At 33.1% G+C, this 27,123-nt stretch overlaps 1 protein-coding gene across 1 annotated transcript; it reads right to left on the bottom strand.

Annotated features, from left to right (window-relative positions):
- Positions 1 to 746: 746 nt before the first annotated feature.
- On the bottom strand, positions 747 to 25,450 carry LOC124364379 (UV radiation resistance-associated protein-like). The gene is made up of 8 exons (XM_046819788.1): positions 24,870 to 25,450; positions 15,593 to 15,806; positions 10,441 to 10,717; positions 8,439 to 8,749; positions 7,659 to 7,831; positions 6,958 to 7,184; positions 6,076 to 6,246; positions 747 to 4,206 (listed from the first exon to the last, which is right to left on the bottom strand). The coding sequence occupies exons 1-8, from the start codon at positions 24,933 to 24,935 to the stop codon at positions 3,726 to 3,728; spliced, it is 1,920 nt and encodes a 639-aa protein (XP_046675744.1). The 5' UTR covers positions 24,936 to 25,450; the 3' UTR covers positions 747 to 3,725.
- Between the last annotated feature and the right edge of the window lie 1,673 nt (positions 25,451 to 27,123).

The raw sequence follows: 27,123 nt of genomic DNA, 5'->3' as shown, positions 1-27,123 counted from the left end.
ATCCAACTGTCAATATATTAACTTTACAAGTGAATGGTACAACAAAATAAATGACAGCACACCATTATAGTGTTGGAGCCAAGAGCCAATTTGCCAATCAGTCGCACTAGTTTTGGTGAAGGCTGAAACGGGATGGTACCAAAAGTGTTAAAAATATGAAATGTTAATTTTTATATCAGATAATGTTTGTCTTAGCTTAACACATTTAAAATCAAACATCAGACACATAAATAAACGTTAAATCAGTGACAGCTAACCATATAACTACTTTCAGTCTTTATATAGTCATCTGACAGTGATATAAGTATCATTTAATTGTCCAACAGTCATTTGTAATTTTAAGTATATCAAGCTACAAAAAATACAACCTGAGAAAATGTCATTTCATATTTTTATCTCTTTTGATACCATCCTGTTTCAACCTCTACAAAAACTAGCAAAGCCAACAATCAATTTCTTTCTTAAAAAAAATTCTTCGATTCCAATAAATACCAGGTTATGTGCTTATACAATGCAATTTGGCTATTGGTTCCTAGACTTTAATGGCGTACTATGCCATTTATTTTCCATGAGGAACAAGAAGTACATTTGTTTTTGATTTTACTTAAATCAGCTGTACCTGATAATTTGGGCAATGAAATTGCAGACTAATCACAGAGCCCTCATCCTTAATGCACTTTTTTTCTGCCATTATCTCTTTGCAAAGCATAAAAACTTGGAAAAACAGGGAGAAATCAGTGTAGTGATTCAATAACAGGTAACTAATTCATTACATCTAAACCACAGCCGCTAGGAATAGAACATAACATTGAGTAGCTTAGCAAGCCGGTTTAGCAATCTTCAACAACTAATAATACATAGACGAGTACATAACAGTTCACTCTCAAAACAATTAAATAATACAGTATAAAACGTTGGAAGGTGAAATTAATATCAGTCGTTTACTTTTGGTTCCAGCCAAAGGCACCAAGCACTTTGATAACCATGCAGTTTCTTGTACATTAGAGTTGAAAATTCCACAAGATTTGAAACATCAAAGATAGGTTTGTGTAATATGACAGTTAAAATGTAACGTATACACAATTTGTTAGCTTACTTGAATTCTGTAATAAGGTTGAAAGTTTATTTGTAAAATCCTCAGGTCTCGACTCAATAATTGTTTCTTGTTCAACTTAAAGATTGGTGGCGATGGCTACGATAAGCTCAAACAGCAGATGACAGAAACAGCGTACCGATTGATCCTGTATGCTATTAGAATCTTCCGGAAGACTTTTGCTCATTGTTTCTGTTCAAAACGAGCAAATCAGTAATAAGCGTAACCAATGCCAGCAAACATAATCGCAAAAAACTTACAATTGCGAAAGCAGAAATGTTAACTTTATATTATTTGAGTAAAACGCCCTTCCACTTTAATTTATTTAATCAAAGTTATCCTCTTAAGATCGTATTCTTTTAGAAAAGCAACAACCTGCACCATCTTGTCCAAAGTCATCAAATCATGCATAGATGGTGAGGGAGAATTATACAGCGGCAGAAAAGTTGCCACTCACATCACTACCGTCTTTGCCACTCATCCCCTGCATTTACCACTGAGGTTTCAATACATTTTTTATTACTTTGTCTCCTCACCAAATTTGTTACATTCAAGAAATTATTGGGATAGTCATATAAGTGAAGCTACTGTTGTGAAAATTTTGAGCCAATTCCCTTAGCAGAGTGAAATGATTTACATTACCCTACTTTCATTACTGTGACCTAAAAACATTTTAAGCTAACTGCTTTTAGCCATAATTACCAGCCTGTTATCAGGCCATATAAAATACCATGTCACAAGGTGATCAGCCACTTAAAAAACACATAAAACCAAAATATTTGCTTCGTGTTTATGAGAGATACATTCATTGATAAGACGCCTCAACAATGGGTGATAATGTTTGCACATGACTTATGATTGGCAATTAAAACAGTCTAAAACTTTCAACGGAATATTACTGCAGCAAAGTGGTAAAGTGAAACTTTTATACAAATCCGCTGTAGAATCATATATTATACCTAAATTTCATTTAGAATTTCATGGCCTTTCTCACGGTATAACTGTAAAAATCGTTAAAAAATATGTACACAATAAAATATACTTAAAACATTTTATTTTATAAAAAGTGGGGGATTTTTTTCTAAAAAATCTTTTATTCTAAAAATCCATGAAAATAAATTGACTTTTTGCAATCATGTTTTTCCTAAATGCTTGTAATTTGAAGTAAAATGTTACCTTCACCTTACATGTTTTTTTTTGTCAGTAAAAAATGTTATAATATATGAAATTTCTTCATATTATAATGGTTTTTCGCATGGTATAAGAAAAAAATCTGTATTCACTCAAATTTGTCTCAAACCTAACTTTTTACAAAAATAGTAATAAAATTGTTTATAAAAACTGAAATCTTTATATTTGAATAAAGCAAATTTTGTTTGTAATGATATGTCTCATATTTTTCATTTAGTTGGAAAAAACAACAACAAAACTATGAAGATCTGTTAAATAGTTATTTTAAAACAGCTTTTTCACAAAAGCTTGCTACTTGGAAAAATGCCAGTGGCACTCAAAGGGTGAATTTGTTAAAATCACCACTTGCATTGGCATTTCAAACTTGAAATTTTATCCATATAAAGCCAATATCTTATTACGTCTTGATAGTAGAGGATTAGCTAGCAGAGTTGACTGCTCCAAAATATGAACAGCGAGCACAAATAAGTTAGATGTTCTATAGTACAGGAGAGGTTTTGATGGAAGTCCCAAAAAAATACATATTTTGAGGAGACAAGCAAAATACTAGAGGGAACTGGAAATTCAGAACTACACAAACAAAAATGGTTCAAACACAATACTAAACTAAAAGAAATTCGATACAACAGAGCATTAGGGATCCAACTTATCATAACAAACGAGTTATTACATGGCCAACAGACTACTCTTTTACCCTTTGATTCCAAAATTTTAAATAGAGTTCTTGCTTGGACCCCGAGGAAACTATATACCAAGTTTCAAGTCGCTAGGATATTTCTATCAAGAGTTACTGCATAGACAGAGTGGTCTTTGGCCCCTTTTTCCAAAATCAATAGGGTTTTATCTTGAAACCAGAGGAACCTATGTACCAAGTTTCACGTTTATTGGAACTCTCTATCAAGAGCTATCGCACGGACAGTCGGATGGATGTACAACGATTTTACAATGGCTCTATCGGGTCCTTAATGATCAAACACAAATAATTTCCTTATTAATAAAAAGGACATACTACAACAAATGTGTTTCTTCATGTTATAAATTGATTGAGCTAAATCATTTTACCAATAATTTTATCAATTTCAAGTTATTTTCTTTTACAAATAACAATAAAATAAAATCGTCTATTTTCTATATTATATTAGGAAAGTTCTCTGAGAGTTGATTTCCATTAAAAATTGTGATATATTTTATGAAATATTATTTATTAATGACAAAAGATTTCATCAACAATAAAATTTATATCAATCTCATTTTTAATGAGTATTTTTTGATAAACAGGAGATAAAGCCTGATTTTAATAGAGCACATTTTTATATGAATATACTAAACAAATGATTTTCTGACTCAAGTTGGAAAGGATAAGGATTCTTTAATGGAATTTCCAACTGTAATGAAAAGACCCATTCAGTGTTAGTTCCCTATCAAAACCAATCACAGTTTACTAAGAGTCAGGTGAATGTCTTGAAGTCACCTGCCTTATGGTCTCATGTACTTGGAATGCATTGTTGGACCCATTCTCCTCTGATTTATCCTTATCTGTTGTTTTGTCATCTTCAGTACGCTTACCAACTCTGTTCACGACTATAGGACTGTTCATTTTGTTGATGAAACTAGCCAGGGTCTCGGCCCCGTTGTTGGTGGCGGGGTCGTCCACGTCTGAACCGGTGGGGGCGGGGCCCTGGGCGGCCCACGAGTGCAAGAACTCTCGTTGACCATCGTCCTCTGAGCTGGGAGCAGCCTCGGGAGGGTCCATGTGGTGGGCACAGCGGTCCAGCTGATCCAGCCCCTTGTCCAAGGAGTAGCTCAGCGGTGAGTTGGCGGACTTGGTGCGGTAGCGGGCACTGGGCGGACTCACAAGCCGCACCCCCACTCCTTGCAGCTCTGAGCTGGACAACGCCCTCTTGCTGGCTTCCAGTCTCAGTCTAAAACAAAGGTCAAGCACTTTACTTCATAAATCTTGTGATTCATTCTCAGTCTAAAACAAAGGTCAAGCACTTTACTTCAGAAAACTTGTGATTCATTCTCAGTCTAAAACAAAGGTCAAGCACTTTACTTCAGAAAACTTGTGATTCATTCTCAGTCTAAAACATCGGTCAAGCACTTTACTTCAGAAAACTTGTGATTCATTCACTTGATCCATTTATACTATCTCAACACTTCCTTATCCGTCCATATTTTCAATCAATATTTGACCTTTGACAAACAAACACTAGACTAGCATTATCTTATCATATAACTGTGAAGACTTCCGGTCAAAATTTTATTACATCACAGATCAGATTGAGCAGCTACAAACACTAAAATTAAATGTATCTCCTTAAAATCATTTATGTCCTCTGATAAATTATTGTTACTTACAACGATTAATGGTTTAAAATCAAATACAGCCACGAAAAAATTTGAAACATGCTTTGTTTATAGGCTATTTTGATACAATGCCAATTTAGCAGTTTACTCTAAAGTTACTTATTATCTTAAACAACATAAAAAATTCAGTCTTGTAAAACATTTAAGTACTTATTTTTAACAAATAAAATCAGTAACACTGATCTTTTGATTTTAGTTTTTCCTTTAAAAGGTTATTTGACTTGACTACAAGCAAACTTATTAGCCAGCAATAAATGTTTCAAACAGAAGATATATTTTGAGTACTCATACACTGGCATTGTTGACAAACAATGTTGCATTAAACATTCATTTTCCAAAATAAACATTTGATTAATATTTGAACTTTAGTGACTAATTTAGTTCATGTTACTCATTTTTCTCCAATATGAGTAAAAATGATTTGTCTGAATCATTTGTGTCTTCAAAAGACATAAAGTAATGTGAATATGTTAGCAATAAAATTATGTTGCTTTCGCGAAATAAAAAAATATAATTTAGAAACCCAAATACAGCATATTTTGTTTTTAACTAACAATTATACAATTTAGATTTAACAGAGAATTATCTGTAAAGCTGAATTTATAGATGACATATCATTGTTTGCTGTATATTAAAAAAGTTTCTGTGCATCTCATAACATACATTTAGCTTTTGTTTGCTAACTAAATAGATTGTAAATGATTTCTTCAAAACAATGTTCAGTGTTCTAGATCCTTCCTGTTGTAGTCTACAATATTTGTAAATTTTGGCCAACGGAGCATTGTTTTGGCCACTTTATCAGTTTAACTTAGTTTAGTTTAGTTTTGTGAAATAATTTTTAAATTTTAGAACTGTTATTATTTATTTTAATTTGTGATTACACAATTTATTTTAAAAGTATGTGAGAACAAAAATAATTCACCACTTACAAAAATATAATAATGAAGACTATGTTATGAATTTTATTTTAGTTCTTTGTTTTATAGATTATGCTTAAGTGAAAAATTTGATATATAAAAAGTAACATTCAAAGAAGCCTAGTAATGTATTTGGAAATGGCTCAGCACTTTAAAATGATTTACTTGTAATTAGCACTGGGAAGGTCAAAAGGTAGTCTTTTTAATTGTAGTTAAATTAGAACGTTCTGATACAAACCATTGATGAATAAATTATATTTTTGAAAATACATAGACTACAGATAGATAGATAGAAAAAAACATTTTTAGACTTATGTTCTATTGATAGGTTTTTTTGTTGTGGTGACCTGAATTAATACCTGTAATATTTTATATCCCACATAAAACATCTAGTGTAATATTCAACAAAACAACCAACAAGTAAAAGTTGTTCTTACTGTTCGTTAATCCATCCAACGAACGAGAATCCTTGTATCCCAAAATAATTTAGCTTTCGTGGTTACTCACGTGTTGTGGCCAGGCTTGAGGTTGAGTAAGGCCAACAGGTTGGGCAGTGTGGTCCTGAGGTCTTGGGTGACCAGATTGCAGTACCATCTCAACTGGGCTATATTCTTATTGAGCAAGTACACTCCATAGTTGAACTGGAGCTTCTCCTTTCCTCTCGAATACAACGGGAATCTGAACAGTAACGTTTGACGCTAGTTGTACAATTATGTATATTGCTAGGAAAGGCCCGATTAAAAATAATTAATTCTTGTTCCCAAAAAACATGTTTCTTTGTATTTATTTAATTTTGATTCTTTTCTTTAATAAGTTTCAATATCTGAATCCCAATATCCCAATAATTTGGATAAATTTCAAATAGCGGATTTCATTCCATTTTTAGTTATTTTTAATACAAGGACAATATATTTTTATCATTTCTCCAATAGAATCAATATGCATTGTAATAATTAACAACAAAAAACTATTGATCCATTTACTAATTTTATAACTCAATTTATATGTGTTTATAATTTAATTGTTTGTAATGTTGAATCTACAACTGTTGGATTAGGAATTTTCCTCTTCTGTTGTGCTTAATATTAATAAATCAAGACGTTTCAATGATAATTGAATGTTTTAAATTCTAGATGGTACAAAACAAAAAACGTATAGAAATATATTATTTAAAAAGTTTAAAAGATAAAAAAAACATTGTCTGCAATTATTAGAATACATTTTCAAACTTACCCTCTATTGTTGGGTGTGTCATATCAAACATCTCAACATCCTTGTGTATACTGATAACATCACTTCTCTTATCACGAAATTCCATCCACCACCTGGCCTTAAGCCAGCATGGAGTATAGGGTAGCAAAAACACAAACCATAGTATAAGATTCTTACTCTCTTTCCTTGTCCGGTATCTTCTCCGTTATATGATCTATGACCCTGCTGCGAGAGCCAGCATGGAGAATGGGGTAGCGGAGAGGTATGTGGAGAAAGTAGGCTATCATCTGAATCAAGTGAGCCACGAAACCTAGTGCCACTGAGATCATCACCTCATCATGGCCGGCAAAGTCCTCAGAGTTGGGCAGATGGACTCCACATATGGCAAACTTGTCGTCACCCATCTAGAAAACAGAATAAGGTAATTTATTTGGATAGGATCTAATGAATTATACATTTTTACTAGTTGACTACTCATGTTGCTGATGTTCCCAAAAATTAAGTTGTCGTGATTTTTGTGCTACAGTGAAGTTGATCCTGACTACCTCTACTAAAACAGTCATCTTGGCAGTTAAGTATTAGGCATGTAAGTTTTTTTCATATGGAAATCATAGTTTTATTAATAGTTCTGCAGACCAACCTGATTTTTTAAAACAAAATTATTTCAAGGCAAATGTGCTGAATAACTTGTTTATTTTTGCTCAACTTCAACTTCAGTCCAGTATCCATTAAAACCTACTCATGGTGTTACAGTTTTACACACTGATATCTAGATTACTCAACTGCTGCTTGGACCATCTAACACAATTCTGTGTTGAAATAACTAACCATATCTATAACTGTTACACATGTGGAACAGTAGATTATAAATTTCTCACCTGACTAATCGGATAAATTATGTTCAACTCGGCAATACGTTTTCTCCTCAGAGTTTGAAGCATTGAAGTGGTCGAGTAAAGATTATCTCTGACATCGACCGTCAACCGTTTGAGTTCCTTCAGCCTCTCCACCTCCTTGTGTAAGACTCTATACCTCTCCATCAACTCTCTATCTGAAAGCAAGAACAACAGTTGTCAGCTAATGTTTTACAGAAGCGATGACTCACTTAAATCTTTTTAAAAGTTATTTTCTCAATCAAAGGATAGTGTTATAATTATGGATTCATACAACCCATTTATCACCACAACGTATTAAAGTAGTAATTCATTTCTTTTATGACTTCGCATTGCATAGGTATACAATACAATGATACCTCATTAAACAGAATTTACCACTAACTAACAAACCTTTCCTGTAAAAATCTTGTAACATGTAACTCTTGTTTTGGATTTTAAGAATATTTAAATACAGAATCTGAATTTGACAGATATGCAGAGTCTGGCAATTTTGGGAATACCACAGGTGGATCTCATTAAGTCAAATCTTGAGAATATTGGCTTTAAGGTCACTGTATTATAGCACCACTATGATTTTGAGTTGACTGGCTTCCTTAAAGCTATAAGCATCACTTTTCACTTCAGTTATTATGGTAATAAATTAAAGCACAAATTAACTTATCAAGAAGTTCAAACAAATGTCTATCCATTTTGAAAAGCAAATTCTTACTGTAATTTGGGGGGGGGGGAATCTTCAACAGTAACAATCTGAGGTTTGTTTACCTCTATCCTGATTCTCATCAACCAGCCTGTTTTTCTCCGCAATCTTCTGTCTGATCTGAGAACTCTTCTTGTCACGTTCATGAGTGAGCAGGCTGACCCGAAACCTAACCTCTTCCAGTTCACGGCGCATGGCAGCCAGCTGGTGGTGGTGGGGAGGAGGGGCAGGGGCACGCGTGCGGTGCAGCAGACGACGTAACATGGCACTCTCTCCCCCCGTCTCGCCGGCTCCCAGGCCACCGTCCGATATGCGCTCTCTCAGCGACGCAGCTGCCACTGAATGCTGCTTGATCGCCTGCTGTATCGAGTGCAATCTGAAATACAACACATTACTAATTAGACCATTAACATAAGGAGCAATATATTACTTAAAACATGTAGCTTCCTATTCTATTCATAGAAATTCAACATTTCAACTAACATTGCCCGATCTTGCGGCATAAACATTCAATGGGACAGACTGTACAGGATGTGTTACATTCAGGAGGATGTCAAGTCAGGAGGTGTGACAAAGGGTGAAATGTGATTTTGAGGATTATTAAATTAATTAGGCTCCCACTCCAACTATAGTACAACACAATCCTGGTTTGTGATGCAGTGTTGTCAGTTGTAACAGAAAAATAATTAGTGATGGAAAATCGATTTAATTCAACATTTGAGCAATAGTTAATACTCATGTTAATTTCTCATCTATCTTCCTGAATCTTTTACCTTTACGATTTAAATCAACACGTATTTACAAAACATTAATAAAAAATTATAATAAAAAAAAACATGGTATACTGGAATGGTGAAGAACAAAGTAGATGTAAACTGCCGGAACATAGCGAGACGTCGTCGCCGCTTTGCCTCATACTTAGAATCATCTGATATGACAATGTAGTAATACAGCAAGGTGAGGGGGAAGTGGGATGTGGTAACTGTCCATACAGCTAGGCTTGCAAAAAATGTCTCATACTATAGCTAGATTAAACTATTATTGCTATTTTATAATGTAGAACATTAATAGTGGTTTATGCTTTACATACATTTGGATTTTATGTATGTTCCACTTAATTTTCTTTTTTTATTTTTCAAAATTTAACTGTATTACGATAAAGGATAAATTTTTCACAAATTAACAATGTTGCGATATACAGGGTGAGACAGATAAGGTGTACTGAATGTATATCAGGAGAACAATTAGAGCTATAACATAGAACCAAAGTAAAACTCTCTTAATCATGTGTAGAACATCCATTAAATTTCCATTAGATTGTATATACAGTGTGCCAAAAATGGAGGTACCGTGTGTTCAAACCTAACAATTTTCAAATTTACACCTGCACCACGTAGTAAATAGTTTTAAAAAACTCTATTAAAAAAAACTATTTTTAGAAAAATATTTTGTTATTTCAAAATTACAGTCCAAAAAATAACTAATTTGGGACTTTACACAAAAACTAATATTTTATAAACACTTAAAAATACGTTAATGAAACACATATTCTTAATCTGCAAACGGAATCGCAATAAAATTAAATGCTACTTGAAAATAGTTGCCAAAATTGTCCTACACCCAAAAAAATTAAAATGAACACAAATGGTGGTGAATAGAAAGGAACATTATGTAGTAGCCTATCTCACTGTAAAGGTCTTTGAAAAGAATTGTTTTACATTTGAATCCATCCCTATCTGTTTTAGCCATGTTTAATATTATTTTTTCTGGTCAACAATTCTTTTGGTTTCATTAACTTTCAACCTAATCAAACATTTTTATTTAGTTATACAACTTTTTTAATAGTGATTTCCACTGAACTACCTGGTCATCCACCAAATATGTGATAGATTCGTATCCTTCCAACAACAAAACATTGTCAAACCCACGCTGTGCATTGTCAAACAAACAATCAAATAATGCACAAGGTCACTTGTGTAGTAAAATTTTAAAAACGCAGAACACAATTTATTATATTTTGCCACACTTTAAAGTTCCATAAGATAACATAGTCTGACAAGAACTGACCGCAAAAGGAGGCTGACGGAGTAACTAGGCCTGATGTCCGTGACGGGTATCTCCGCAGAGAGCACCCGACTGGCGGGTCGTGCCTCCTTGAAGCAGTGGGGGGCGGTGAAGTACCCGCCCTGCATGTGGAAGACGATGGTGTTGCTCTTGAACTGCGAGGGATCGGTGCCCACCAGTCGAGGGCCGAGGTACGAGAGTCCACTGAAGTAGACACCCCACACAGTGACCATCTGCTCACTACCATCGCTCGGATGACACCATACGCGTATCACAACCCCTGAGGACAAACAAAGATATTTTTTGACTCAGATGTTTTCAAGACATCCCAAAAATGTATTTAGTACTTGCAATTGTTCAATATGTTGATTCTCGTATGTGATACTATTGGGGGAAAATTAATTAAACACCTTTAATAATGGATAATAAAAATAAAATTTAAACGTTTGATGTATGTTCATTAGACTAACAGAAGTTTGTTTTATGCATTTCTTATTCTAGAACAAACAGACAGGTATAGTAGACCTGTCTTCAAAATAGGGAGAGAACGGAGGAAACAAACTTTTTCAAATTGTAACTTTTATAATAAGATCCAACAAACTGCATGTTTTAGAGTTAGTGTGTATGGAATAAACATACAACATGGCTGTTGTTCCTGACTTATACGTGTCACAACACTCTGGTATATTTTGTTTACTTTAACCTAGATTGTAGTCATGCATTAGTTTAGCCATTTACCTGAAGAAGAGATCAGATTGCAGATCTCAAAACGTATTATTACTGATTGTATTGTATCACTCACTGAACAATGGCAAATGTCCAGAAAATTCCTGTTTGTTTTCTTGACAAGATAAGGGTTAGAATTAGAATTTTTTTTCCTTACATTTCCTCCCCTTCCCAATTATCAAAAAGTGGCCAAATACAATGTATTTAGAACAAATGCAGATAAACGAAAAAAAGGCCTCAAGAACTTTATTTTATTTCCATTATAGAGATTATTCATCTGTATTTAACTTATAAAGTCTATATTTTGAATCAATTAAACATGTATAATTAATGTCTTATTTAAGAGTATCTATAGTTATGTAATCTATAGATAACACACATATCTTTTAATTGATTTATCTGTTTGATTACGAGCAAGAGATTAAAAAAAGACTTAATCATTGTGGAAGATATGTAAGCCATTAGACATGAAGCAATAGTTGAATCTAAGACGGAAATGTACAGCTGCCTATTTGTTTCAATTATTAACACTCCTAAGAATACAAATCTCACATAAAAAGTTTTAATGAAATTACTTATTGGTAATTCTAAGCAATATATGGGTCAACCTCGATTTTTCTCATATTACAATATAATGTTCCAATAGTCAATTAGAAAAGGAAATGACTAGAATTTCTTGCTGGAAAGCAGTTATAGGGAGCAGGCAACCGCCAGACGGTCATATATTGCTTAGAATTACCTATTAGTGATCAGGGGCACTGACGTGATCTGAGCTTCAAATTTGGAACTACTCAAGTTAATCTTTTTTCTAAAAGAGCAAGCAGCGCAAAGCGCTGCGCAGCGGGCAGGCATCGTGCATGATCTGGGTATATACTGAATTAATTTCAGTCCGCGCGGCGTTATCAGTCACTGGCGGCCGGTCCTAATCAGTTGCTATCGTGATGTGCAGCCGTTCGGATGTTAATCCTTTTTTGTGTAATTTGTGCGAGTTTACGTTAGCGTCATTTATAGTTTGTTCTGAGGATAGTGTAACTTTAAGAAATCTTTTGTACGACCACGTAATAAAACATGTCCGAGTTGTGGGGGTCAAATGACCTTAAATGAAACGGATCACGTGTTTCGATGTTGGAACAAGATAGAAAAGACTGATCGTAACCGGAAGAAAGTGAATTGATATATATTGATTATATTGTAATATTTAATAACAATTTATCAGTAATTTTTCATAAAAAAAGGATCACGCACGATGCCTGCCCGCTGCGCAGCGCTTCGCGCTGCTTGCTCTTTTGGAAAAAAAATTAACTCGAGTAGTTCCAAATTTGAAGCTCAGATCACGTCAGTGCCCCTGATCACTAATAGGTAATTCTAAGCAATATATGACCGTCTGGCGGTTGCCTGCTCCCTATAACTGCTTTCCAGCAAGAAATTCTAGTCATTTCCTTTTCTAATTGACTATTGGAACATTATATTGTAATATGAGAAAAATCGAGGTTGACCCATATATTGCTTAGAATTACCTACTTTTTTTGTTGAAGACTGTCTCTTGCAGTGAAATATTTAGTTTATTATTTGCAAGTTTTGCTAGTTCGAAACAGCCATCAAAGAGGCTGTGTGTACTTTAGGGCATCTAGTTGGTAGTGTTTGTTTCTTGGAATGTCCAAAATTACAGCATAGAATATCTTCCAAAAACTCCTTCTGTTTCTTGGGGAAATGAAATAAGTCGAGATAAACTAAAACTGCTCTACTTTTTAGAACAATTTTCATCACAATGTTGCTGTATATGAGTTTGATTAATTGACAATCAACAAGTCTTGTAAATGAGTTGTCACACTGCCAGCAGCTGTTTTGTCAGTTTCAGCAGTCTCAGATATTGTAGTAGGACAGTGTTGACACAGTTTCTGAGGTCAGGAGCAACGAGAGTCACACTGCCAGCAGTTGATTTGTCAGTTTCAGCAGTCTCAGTTACTATAGTAGGACAGTGTTGACACAGTGTCTGAGGTCAGGAGCAACGAGAGTCACACTGCCAGCAGCTGTTTTGTTAGTTTCAGCAGTCTCAGGTATTGTAGTAGGACAGTGCTGACACAGTGTCTGAGGTCAGGAGCAACGAGAGTCACACTGCCAGCAGCTGTTTTGTCAGTGTCAGCAGTTTCAGGTAGTGTAGTAGGACAGTGCTGACACAGTGTCTGAGGTCAGGAGCAACTCCACAGCAGTGTGGTGGTATGGAACACTGCCACCTGTCGATGTGAACTGGTGATGATGTAACTGGTTATGTATTGTACAGAGTGTCACATAACATATACAGGGTGTCACATAACTTATAACTCTCTGGACAAATTTATACCATGTTATTTCTCAGGTCAAGACAAACATATGTTACCATATGAACATGGGTCTTTGATGCTTAGTTTCCCACCTGTCTGTTTGTATGTGTTTTTTTTATTAAAATATGAATATCTCTAAAAGCAATAAATTAATTTATACAAAATTTGGCTTAAATTTTTAAGATAACAAGGCCAATTACTGAAAAAATATCAAGAAATTATCTTTAGTATTTTCAAAAGGGCGAGTTAAAAACTTTTAAACTTTGAAAATCTTAAAATCCAGCAGTTTTTCTCAAGAAGTACAAGAATAACAAGTTTTAGAGGATATTATCACAATTAATCTAATGACACCAAAGTTATTTAAATTGAATAATACAGAATTGATTTAGAGCAGATTTACTGTGATAAGACATGGCCCACATTAAGAGCTGCCGTAAATTCAGTTTTTGTATTGTTGGCTATTCACTGAGAACCTCAATTTATAAAAAACACATACAGACAAGTACAGAATCAAATGTCCTCTGTCTAATGAGACCATAGACTCTTTAATTTAAATAGTTCCATCTGAGCCACTAGCAAAGGTGTGTGGTCTGAACCAATAACGGCACAATGCTGCTATTTATTTGTCGATGGTTATCATGTAAAACTGTTTTGAAGGTTTGATTTACTAACATTATGATGTTGGCATATACAACCAAGTACAGCATCCAGTTACGTGGTTTTTAGCCACCACAAAACTATCATTCCATGATAAAATTATTTATTTTTAGAGAAATGGATTACGTAATGGAATATTGTTGTACAGTTGTTGAATTTAGTTAAGAAATATCTTTTTAATTGAAACAAAATTAATTCAAAACTTTAAAAAGGTAATTTTTTTAAACAATTTCTGGAATATGATATAAGAAACTAGTGGTGTTTCTACATTCAGAAATACTTACTTTTAATGTATTACTAATAAATGTTTATATAGAAGAATGTTTGCCAGTTTGATGATAATAACAATTATTTGCTATTCCTAAATGCATCATCATGTTCAGGAAGGAATCCTGTGATATCCTATATAGTCAATAAATTAAGAAAATAACCAACATATTCTTAACTTTTCAACCCTCTTATAACTTTATATTTCGTGACACGTATTTCGCTCGTTATGCCATGATCACAGTAACATTATAACCTCACAACCTATACAGTAACATTTTTTAATGAAATATTGCATATATTTTTGTATTAATGGCCGAATAAAAACATTCAAGTGTTTTTTAAACTAAGAGCATTTCATATATATTTAATGGATAAAAATACCTTTAATTCAGTGGTATCTTGTTTAAGCACAGTATGTATATAATTTTACATTTAATCTATACACTGGGTATCTATTGGAATTTGGTCCCCTTGAAATCATGACTAATTTTGACTAAATTTGACATGTAGTTGTAGCAGATGATACCCAAATAGGATATAAAATATTTTTTTTAAATACACTAGTAATGTTCCAAACACTTTAGTTTTTATAACCCGCTAGAGCTGAACAAATTTACACAAACTGCAATCCCCAAAAATCTATTCCAAAGTCATAAAACATTGAATTTTATTTTATTCTTGATGAAATGTGATTAAATCCGGTGGTAGAGACCAAATAGACAATTTTTAATGTTATAAAATTCAACATGTAAATTTATATTTTTAAAATATACAATAAATCTCTCCATTTTAAAAACTTTTATTAATTTTAGCAATGTTGTTAAAAATATACTTATACCCTATAGGATGGCATAGAAGTAAATAAAATCTGCAACAAATTCTCCTTTAAAAATAATTTTTAATTGATAAAATATGTAACTGAAATCAGGAGGACTTAAACACCTTCTCCTTGATTAATTATTTCACAGTGCGAAAATGGTGAAATACATTTTCTACTCCGTCAGAAAAAAACCTTTATAATATTTTAGCAGTATTTTTTAATACATAATACTTTTTGTACCATCTGAATTTATAAATATATATTTAAATAGACTATATTGTCGCCAATGCAGATCTTATTCATCCAGCATTCCAACTTGCTGCCAAAACTTACTAACTTATGTTACAACAAACAAACTCACCATTAGCCGCACCGTTAACCTGGTTAATCTCCACATCGGCCCATTTTGGGTTGTCACTCTCCAGTTTCTCGCTTGTATAGAACGGTGCAGACATTGTTGTCAGGTGTAGGGTGTAGTAATAGCAGTTCTTTCTTGTACTCTTTTCTAGATGAGGACATTTTTCATAGGGATTGATATTATACGCAATGATTTGCAGAAGATTGCGTAAACGTTGCTGGAAAATAAAGTACATTTTATTACAGAAATTAAGCAATCTAACATATTAGATTATACATTGCTTGAAATTCAAAAACTAAAATAAATAATATTACACTATAAACCAAGAGACGTACTGATTTAACCTTTTTAGGACTACATTGAAAAAATTGCTTGAATCAATATTTTAACACAGCTTCTAAACCACTAACCAAAAGTGCACAATACAAAATAATGTGATTTAGCATGTATTTGTTTAGCGCCTAGCTTATATCTTGAATTGTATCCAATATAGTTTAATGTACTGCTTTTCATAAAATTGTATACACACCATTTTTTTTTAACTATATTTATATATTTTATAGTATTAAATAAAAAGTCAAAATATTTTTAGTAAAAAATTATTTTTTTGTTCTTATGATATATAGGATCTAATAAAAGTTCATATTTTTCAAAGTTGATTAAGGTTCTGAATGTGAGCATTTTTCAATAAACTTGTGATCGTTGCCTGCGTTTTTGAATAATTTGTTATAAGAATGTGGCCAGGAAATTTTTGTGTCCAATTCGAGATTTGTGTAGGAAAATGCCATGCTCAATAAAGAAAAATGTAATTTCCTCCATATTTACAAATAAAACAAACAATAAAAACAATTAATAAAAAACTCTATCGCTTGATCATCAGCACCACACGGCTTACTCTTGAGAAATGTTGTGCTAATACTCTCGTCTAAAGCCTGTAATATGATGACAGTTTTCATTGTCTGAAAAGTTTTCTTCATCCATTGTTATCAATAACAGATATCAGATAAAGCACAAAATAACACTACTTAGGCAATCAATTAATGACAACAATAGAGCATCATCAAACTTTTACGCACTTGGCAGCTGTACTGGAAACTATGAAACAAACAAAAGCTCGTTGCTATGGAAACAAACAAATTAATATTGATATTATTACACTGATAAAAATGTAAATTGTATACAGCTTTATGATTTTGTTTTTACATCAAAACACAATTACAGAACGAAGTGAACAGGGCTACTATCCAAATGCGTAATCCACATCTGACGAACTCATCAACTGATGAACTATACCAACATAATAGTTAATTATCATTCCCCCGATAAACTTCGAGTCGCTGTCTATGTTGACTCAGTTTTGTCAAAACTGAGAATTTCTTATAAGCCTGCCACTAACAAGTTTTCATGTCTAATTACATATTTGTGTTGGAAAACACAAAGCTAAATATGCTAAATAAAATTTATTTGCAAACAAAACAAACATCATCACGAAAATAAAATAAAATGTTTACAAAAAACAATTTAAAATTCATTATGTTTGCATTGATTCAAAGTTGAGCTTTTTATAATGTTGATTTCTAGCATTTACTAACATTTTCCCCATTTCTGCTGCTACAGTGACAATACGCGCTATGAGTATTCCTACATTGTTTTCTAATGTCTCGTACACAAAATCTTTTAAACAGTGACAAAAGAAAAGTCAAGAGGGGTAGTAAGATTAGGGGATCTCACAGGTTATTAGAAGGCCCATTTCTCTCATTCAAACGTATTAGATACTGCTGATCAAGGAAATCCTGTATCACATCTGATATCTATTGAAACATCAATCTTTGAGAACAACAAAGAGGGTAAGAAAATATGTAATCAGAAGCCCACAGAAACAATATGGGTACACAAGGTTGGATTAATCAAGAGAAGAGTATTAAACAGTATGGATATAAACTGCTGAAGCCGGTTGTCATGACAAAAATATAGGTACAGATATCTGCAAAGAGCATGATATGACTGTAGAAATAAGTAAACTTCCTACTAGCATATCACTACTTTCTCGATAATGAGTCATTGAAAATAACAAGTGTATTAACAAAAAAGTTCCTTTCCACAACATATATATCCTTAAAAATGTGCACTTTTATCACAATTACCTTCTCTATATAGCAAGTAATACAAACCGTTATAGAATTTGATTAATAGATAAATTAGTAGTCAACAAAAGTGAAAAAACCTGAGAATTTATAAATACACGTTATTAGTGAACACAAGTACTAAACTGGAAGTTACCAAACACTTCATTACGATGTTGTGATTATCTACATAAATAAAAAGATGACTAATGGAAACAGTTTACTGTATTTATTAACCATAACAAGGATCAATAAATTGTGAGCGATTTCAGAGCAGTCAAAGTTTTTTGTTTGGTCATCTGATAATGGTGGACAAAGCATAAGAGACAATGTATTATTTTAACCCTATTTTATAATGAATTTAAAGAACTTTATTAACCCATTTCAAAAACTCTCTCCTTATAACGAAATCAGAAATAGTTCATTAACCAAGACCTGGTATTCCTTGAAATAGATAGAAAAATTTCCCTTAAAAAGAAGCAGAATGTCATCCACGCTAGTTTCAGTGTAGGTCAAATGGAAGAGTATTAAAAGGGTTAAAAATGAAATTAAAATGTTTTTCTGAAATAAAATATTTTTCTTTATGAGCCACTTAGACCCTAAATGTGAGAAATGTAAATAAATGTTTACTCAATGTCAAGTAACTATACATAGACCCTAAAAGTGATGACAGTCTCTTTTTCTAGTTGTCTAACAGTGATTTAATTATTATTTCTATGTCTGTGTATTGAGCTACAAAAAATACAACCAAAGAAAATTTATTGTTTCCTATTTTTTTTACCCTTTTCATACCCTCCCATTATTAGACCTCCATCAAAACTAGCATGACAGACAATTTTTCTTTTGGGAAAGAATTCTTCAATCGATTTCAATAAAAACCAGGTTGTGTGTTTATACAGTGCGAATTGGCTCTGAGATCATTGACTAAAATATTACATCTTTCTGAAAAAGAACATTCGTTGATTGAATATTACATTCGGGGAAGAGAGCAGTGTGCTTGTAATGGACAGTTGCTCGCAGCGGGCAATATTGTTATGTGGATTTCCCAAGCCTTCTCGTTTGGACACTTATTTTCACATTATAGTTAACGACATTGGAGAGATACTTTATCTTATCAGTTGCACGCTAACGATTCACAGATACACTGTCATCTAGAGAGTCGACAATTCAAACTGGTTTGAAATAAAAACAGCGTAATCGGGAATCTTCAGATAGAGCAAGATGAGACAAAACTAAGCTCCGACAAACTTTTCTTTATCCGTTGACAATGCAGGATTGTACAACAAAATAATCAATGTAACGGAGTATCAAAGGATCAAACAGAATGTACGAGTTATCGTACGGACGAACAGACAGACGGTCGGACTTCCATTTCGCCTTTAACCACGAAATCAATAGAGTTCTTCCTTGGAATAAGAGGGAACAAGCTAAATACCAATTTTCAAGTATCTATGACTTTCTTATAAAGAGTTATACCACAGATAAGCAGACGGAAAGACAGACAGACATACATACAACTGTCCTTTGAACTTTTGATTTCTAACGATCTTCCTTGTACCAAGAGCAACTTATCTTCCAATTTCAAGTCTCTAGGGTCTTTCTATCAAGAGTTATTGTACAGACAGATTGACAGACAATGAAATGATTTCAATATGGCCCTGTCTGATCCTTAATACCTAAAATTTTGGACCAAATAACCAAACTTTACTTCCTGATTATTTTATTGTTAAGAACAAAACAGACTAATAAAAAAAGCCAGCATCAAGTTGGAATGGTACTGCTATTACTTGTAATAGTTCTAGAATCTTTCCTAGTATTCACAAGCTGAAGATATTCTCTCACTCTTCAATTTTAACTGCCGTTGAAAAGCTTTAAATTGCTCTATTTTCATTGTAGTGATAATATTAACAACATAACAGTAATTTCAGTGTTATTAAAAGTGATTTATGTGGAACTTTAGTTACGGTGAACGCTTTATTCCATACAGACTGTTGTTTGTATCTTACTGTTGTCATATTAAGGTCATTATTTTATTAAAAGCATACAATATTTAAATTCAAGTTTCCTATGTTCCTATGTTTACCTACCTATATTTAGTAAACGGTTAAAAGATTTCAATCTGGAACATTATGTATCTCTCTTAAAATTTAATTAACACCACACCATTCTCAGTTTTTGGGTGTAACGAATATATGTTACCAACCAATGAAAGTACGGTTGCGGCTTTGATTATATTATTGAACAAAATAAAGGTTGTGCGGAGTTTAAATACAGAATTTGAAAGTTTCCCGTGTTTTTTCCTTTTATTCACTTCAATGATCTACTTTCTTATTTTATACCTAGATATAACAATTATTATTGCTAAATGGAATATACATTTTTTCTGTTACAATATAAAAAGAAGATTGTCATGTTTATTTTTTCATATATTGCACATCGAAACTGTTATGTATATTAATATGTATATGTGACTTAATCATAGTTTTTTATATAAAACATGTTTACCCTTATTACTCGGTAGTATTTATTATCAATTACTACTATTAACAGTATATATACTGTTTGTGTTGAGCAATAATGTAATAATGTACAATTTTGACAACAAAGAAACCTTTATTTGAAAGTATGAGATGTTTAGGATATAAAAAAACCGTTTACTAGATCCTATCTATCTGTAAACAAAATATAATTTGATAAGCCTGATATGGTACTCCGAATAGTACATCAGAAAGCTGTTGACTGTTAAAGAAACTCATCTTCCTGGACACATCCTACCATAGTTGTTATGTAAAGAAAATATCAAGTCTTTTCAAGTGACTTCAATTTTGATACAAAGCTGAATTTTTTAGTATTAACTCATTTAGGTACTGGTAACTACGGACTTTCCAACATTCTCATTTCCCCACTGATTACTATAGTCATTTCAATAAAAAAACTCATATTATTTCTTATGGTTTGCAAAAAAAAATAATAACATTATTACAGTAGATAGCATATTATAGGAACAATGAATCTCCAAGCTGTCCCTATTTACAAGGTGTCTGTCAAGAAATTTTAAATAAGATCTTGTTTTGTAATAAAGATGCATGTTCATGAGCGGATCCAGTCCTTATTTTTTTATGGAGGCCACCTAAGTTTCAAGAGGAGTGCCACAGGGCTCAGTCCAGGGACCCTTTCTCTTTGTCCTATTACAAATGACTTCCCGTCTTTCATGAATGATACCAATGCAGAGACAATAATGTATACAGATGACACCACACTCATACACCATACAAAAACCCCACAAGACCTTCAGTCAGAAATCATCTCATCAACAAATAAAACTCTTCAGTATTGTCTCCAAAATGACCTGGCAATAAACCCACAAAATCTGCATCAACTTTAGTCGACGACAAGATGAGATCCCAGAAATTCCTAATCTCCGGGTTGAAAGTGAAACCAAACTACTGTGAATCACTATAGAATCAGATCTATCCTGGACCAACCACACTAATAACCTAGGTAAGAAGATATAGGGTCAGGCATTTTTGTGGTGAGAAGACTGATGTGAGTTGGAGGGCTAGATATGGCAAAAACAACCTACTATGCACTTGTGGAATCTCACATCAGATACGGATTGTCAGTATGGGGCGATACAACCAAGCAAAACTTGGACAGAATTTTAATCCTGCAAAAGAAAGTTATCAGAACACTTGCACATCTCACACCAACAGAGAGTTGTAGAGAATCTTTCAAAACTTTGGGAACCCTACCAGTGATCTGTCTATACATACACAATGTGATTATCTACACATACTAACAGGATTACAACCGAGGAGAAAATGTTCACTGTTATAATACGAGACGAGCCAAAGACATTCTCGTATTATAACATACGTCCTTCTCGTATTATAACATTGGCTGTTTCCTTCCAATTCTCCACTCCACACAATACAGCAAGAAGCCATCATACATGGGACGTAAACTATATAATGCACTACCTGAATCCATGAAGAACCTCAGCTGTACGAAATAACCTCAGAGTTGGTTAATAACTTTGTTTTAAAATCTAAATACAGGCTGTAATATACAGGTATTTAAGTGGAAAAACATTAAAACAACTGATGTAATGAAATAGTTTAAGCTCATTATCCAATGAAGATTACTATAGGTTTTCCAATAAAATTATTAAAGAAATCATTTATATTGTATTTAATCCAACTTTTCTTTTTAATAAGATGCTTAAGCAGAGGATATATCCACAAGCACTTAAAATTACAAAGGTGACACCTCTTTGTAAGAAAAGTGAAAACTCAAGCCAATCTAGCTATCAACCTATTACATTAGTCGCTATATTTATAAAACTATTGAGTAAATTTATGAAAAAACAACTAATAGGTATTTTATTGTGAATAATCTCTTTTGTAATAAAGAATTTGGTTTCATTTCAGGTGAAAGTTTAGTTAAAGCAGTAGAGAATATTTTTAATCAAGTACGGTATTACTAAATTTTGAAGGAAAATTATAATCGTCTGCTGTATTAATTTATTTAACGAAAGCATTTATTGTATTATTCATGATCTCATAATAGAAATACTTATATTAGTACAGTGTAATAAACAATGAGCTTATATTATTGGTGTCATATTTAAGGGGCAGAAAACAAATGGTTGTCCAGGGCAGTGAAAATCTGATTTAAAAAAAGTAGAAATTGGTGTTCCACAAGGATCTGTCCTTGGTCCTTTACTGTTTACTATCATTGCTATTAATGACTTTGCATCTAATTTTCCTTGCTTATCAGTCCTATATGCTGATAATACCACACCTCTTAACTATAATATAAACTTGAATGAATTACTGAAAGAAGAGAAACAAAATTTTGAAAATTGTCCTAGAAATGTTCGAAGCAAACTTTCTGATAGTAAATGACCAAAAGACTGTAAAGATAATATTTTCATTAAACTATACAGTTTATAAAGATTGTAAACCAGTTAAGTTGGGTACAGTATGCTTTTTGATAGTACGTTAAGTTGGGATTGTCATGTAGAGCATCTGTGTAAAAAATTATCCCCCTACGTAAATTAGAAATTGTGTGAGTGTTAAAATGTTAATATCAGCTTATTACGATTTATTTCACTCCCTTGTGAAGTGTGCAATTATTTTATGGGGTACAGTTGTAGGTAATGCAAAAACTGCTTTTAAATGGCAAGGGAAGGCTTTAAGAGCAATTAAGAATATCTCTGATGGGGATTCATGTCTACCTATTTTTAAAGAGTATAAAATAATGACTCCTTCCAAACTATTGTGTATTCTGTAGTTTAATTAATGTTAAAGAGTCACTAAATGAACTTCCTATGAGACAAGACACTCACAACTATGTTTGATTATTATTGTTTTAAAAGAATATTTAGTGTTGTAAGGTTCTTCCCTTCTTGGTTTTGTCCTCCGCTCCAATAAAGAACTCAGATCTCCCCATACCCTTGTTATTCTTTATTAAAACCATAGTTCGTCCTTTCCTGGAGTACTGTTGTCTTGTTTGGTCACCTCATCAAGCCTTTCACATCGAAATGCTCAACAGAGTGTAAGTCCGCTTTATCAAAGCTCTGGGAACAAGGCTTGGGTATCAGTACATGGAGACCCCAATCCATACCGTGGAGGAACTGTTCGACATCTAGCCACTCTTTTTGCGGCGGGCTTATTAAGACCTCAAATTTCTGCGAGGGCTGGTCAACAGCGATATAGACTGTCCTGACCTGCTGGGAGCTGTGACTTCCACTGTGCCGAGAGGGACTCGCTCGAAGTCAGTTTTCAGTATGCGTTTCCAGGTAACTAATTATACTCAAAACCATGGCATATCCAGACTCCTGAGGACCTGCGAAGCGGCTTCTTCCGTCAATTTCTTCGAGAATTCTTCTTTCAGGACGGATGCTATTGGTTTCCTGAGAGACTAGAAGTGATGCGTGGTGCATGAGCTATGTAGTCTCTGTTTTACAATTAATTCCTGTATGTTAAAATACTTTGATATTGTTTTGTTTGTTTTTTTTTATTGTATACTTATTATCTATTATAGGTTTCATTCGGATCTACTTGTAATATTTGTAAAATTGGTGTTGTACCGTTGAAATAAATAAATTACTGAATTAAAATGTGTACCTAAACGTGTTTATGTTTTTCTGTACTTGTATGTATAGGCTTAGTTTTTTTTATAATTTTGACTGAGTCAATTGCACTGCTGTATGTGACTAAAGACTAATAAAGATCTTGATCTTGAATCTATGACTATAGCTGTCCAAATAGTAGGATTATCAGCACCACTCCATTATGTTGCAGCAAAAAAAAACCCTTTTTTAGAATCTATTAAAGCAATTTCATATATTAAAAAAATTTATAAAAGTCTTTTCAAGTTGTTTTAGGTAAAGTGGATAAGTAAACACTGTAATTTTATTTGGCCTCATTAAACATTCTACATATCCTTAATGGACGAACATGCATCAATATGAAAAACATAGGTTACAAATGGATTGACAATTTTAATTCGGTTCTTGTGATGACCCAATAAGGAACTAAAGCAGAGAAATCTTATTCTGGACTGAAATAAGTTTGAATGTAATAGTTGTAAGAAAACTATTGAGGCTGAGGCAGTCAGAGTAACACTTTACAAAAATATTTTAAAATTACTTAGACTCTAGGCTATATTAGTTAGTATAAAATATATTTGGCTGCAGTATAATAAGCGATGGCCACCACCACAGTCGAATAAGCAATATTTCTGATTATCTAAACAGCTGATAGCAAAATTTAGAACCTAATTACATTACCGGTATTTCAGGCCGCTTATTAAAGTCTACCACATTTAGATACTTTTTACTATTTTGAAGGATAAACATGTCTGACAGCATGTGAGACAAATAATGCACAATAATCACCATTGTTCTTGCAGCATTACTCAAATGCCAAACAAATATTATTATAGTTTGTGTGAATTAAGTTTGAACAATATTGTTATTCAATACATTAAAAAGTTGGCAATAATTAATTTTATATAACTATAATTAAAATGCTTTTGTATTCAACAGTTTAAGTATTTGTAATCGATAATTTGGTTCCTTGATTGCTTGACTGGATTATGGTGACCTCTTACTAAAATGCAGCCCTATTCTATATTTTAGGCTAACAAACCTGTTGTGTAACAAGAGGGATCCATTCTTTCCATCTCAATGTTGCTCTTGGAGATACAATTGACATTTTTGTGATACTGATAATTCACTTCTACCTTTAAACTTATAAGTTTTTTGTACATCTAGGTTTTCTAGGAAAGCAACACTTAAGTAAGTATGAAAAACTGTCATTAAATTCAGTAACAGAGGGCTAGGCCCCAAGTTTCTTATTTCCACAAATTATAAATCGATTATCTTACACCTAAAAGATCCCACACTTTTTAAGAACGAATTAAAATTTCGTAGATTTTCACTAGCCAAATGTTATCAGTCAAACGCTGTTATCTTTCTGAATATAATTTTTTGAAAATGTGGTATGTGACAAAAATCACACAGTTTTAGATCAAGACCAGAAGTACTCTGAACATAAGTACAGAATAGAACAACTAGCACGTATAAATACACACTACATAACACTTAATGAAGATATTAATTATAATAATTGACGTCCGTTCGAGCGTAGTAACCAGTCAACGTAAAGATACTGGGCTAGGTTATGTTTTTTCTATTGTATTGAACACCAACGATACGTTGAAGGACTGAATGACAGACAGAACAAGGTATAACAAAACAACATCACAATAAAGTTAAAAAAACAAGTTGAAATTCAGTTGACCAACTGCCAAATCTCAAGCAACAACAAACTTTGAATTATAATACTATGAGTACCACAATTCTTCCAAAATTTGAATTACAAATAAAAAAACGCTGATAGGAGGTTAATCAAAAACTTTTAATTGATAAACTTGTACTATTAGTAGAACCCTTGTAATCGCATCTACTGATACCGACAGCCTGTATCCGATTTCCAACTAAAATCGCTTAATTAGTTTAAAGTTGTTTGTGGTGACGAACGAAGGTTTGCGAGATGGGGATTAATTATTGCGAGCAGACATATTAATACCTGTATTTTTATTTAAGTTTATAATAATTAGTTTTAAAACGTGAATGTTTGACAGATAGCGTGGATCGAGCTAATACACGACATATTTTATTATGCTTTCTGACTCATGTGTCATAACGATTTGGTATAATTTGTTTCTGAAAGTGAAGTTTTGAAGTTCTGAAAGTGATCGTTGAATTGAGATCATAACATTCTCGTTGCAGCTGCAGCAATATCAGAAAGTGTTAATCACACTGTCACTATAAGCAGAAAAATCACAATGTGTAGCACATAGTAGCAATGTAGAGTTCCTAATAGTGAAAAATGGCAATTGTTTCGTTGATTTTACCTCTAATTCATCACTCAAAAGAGTGGGACTACCACTGCGATGCTCATTTTGATCACTGGTCCGTCCATTTTTAAAATCACCAATGTCTCACTCGACTTTCATACATTATTCCTGGACTAAAGATTGAGCGGAAAATGTATCTCCATGGGGTTTGTAGCGTATCATAAAGTCTTGTCCTGCCTCCAATACATTCCACTTCTTTTGGTCTGTCAGCTGTTTTGGAACCCAACTCGTGAACATTTTCCGATAATCAAAGATTTCTGCGAAGGTGTCAAGAGATCTGAAGATTTGCGGAAACAGCAGAAAGGACATCGATAGTCAATCGGCAATTGTTACGGAGCTCATCTTCAATTTACTTTTCCAAGATTTCAGCCACAGTTAAAGTCTTCCGCTCATATGATCATCATGCACAGACGTAAGACCGTTTTTAAAATAAACTCGTGAATCTACTTGATCACACTCATACGATTCATAGCATAGTTTTATCTACCATATGCAGGTTTTACTCCACTGTAAACCTGAATAGGAGTTTTCCCTTCCAAACGAGATAAGGGATGACGCCGCGTATTTCGCACTTAGCGGGGGATTAGACGTTGTGAACATGCCTATGATAAAGTCCCTCATGCTTTTGTTTTGAACTTTTAATACTTAATTTAATTATAAAAAAGTAAATTACTGTAGAAAATTATGTACGTGTATGTATGTTTTATTGTACATCAATAGTCACAACATCCATGTCCTTTTCAAGAAAAATTCTTACTATATTCTCTAACTTTATGCAAGATAAACCACCAATTAAAAAATTCAGAGCTGAGCAAGTGCTCTGAAAATAAACTTAAGACAAATTTAGTCCCCTTCACAAAAATATTCCAGTTCATGTTACTTATTACGCAGACTTCTATCTCGTTCTCTAGAGCCAACCATACAGCATTGGCTTGATGTACTATGTAATGTAGCTCCCTCTAAAATAAGACGCAAGGAAGT

This window comes from Homalodisca vitripennis, chromosome 6, assembly GCF_021130785.1.
Source record: "Homalodisca vitripennis isolate AUS2020 chromosome 6, UT_GWSS_2.1, whole genome shotgun sequence".
Classification (NCBI taxonomy): Eukaryota; Metazoa; Arthropoda; class Insecta; order Hemiptera; family Cicadellidae; genus Homalodisca; species Homalodisca vitripennis.
The sequence above is the reverse complement of the archived record's forward strand: the minus strand, read 5'-3'. Positions and strand labels throughout refer to the sequence as shown.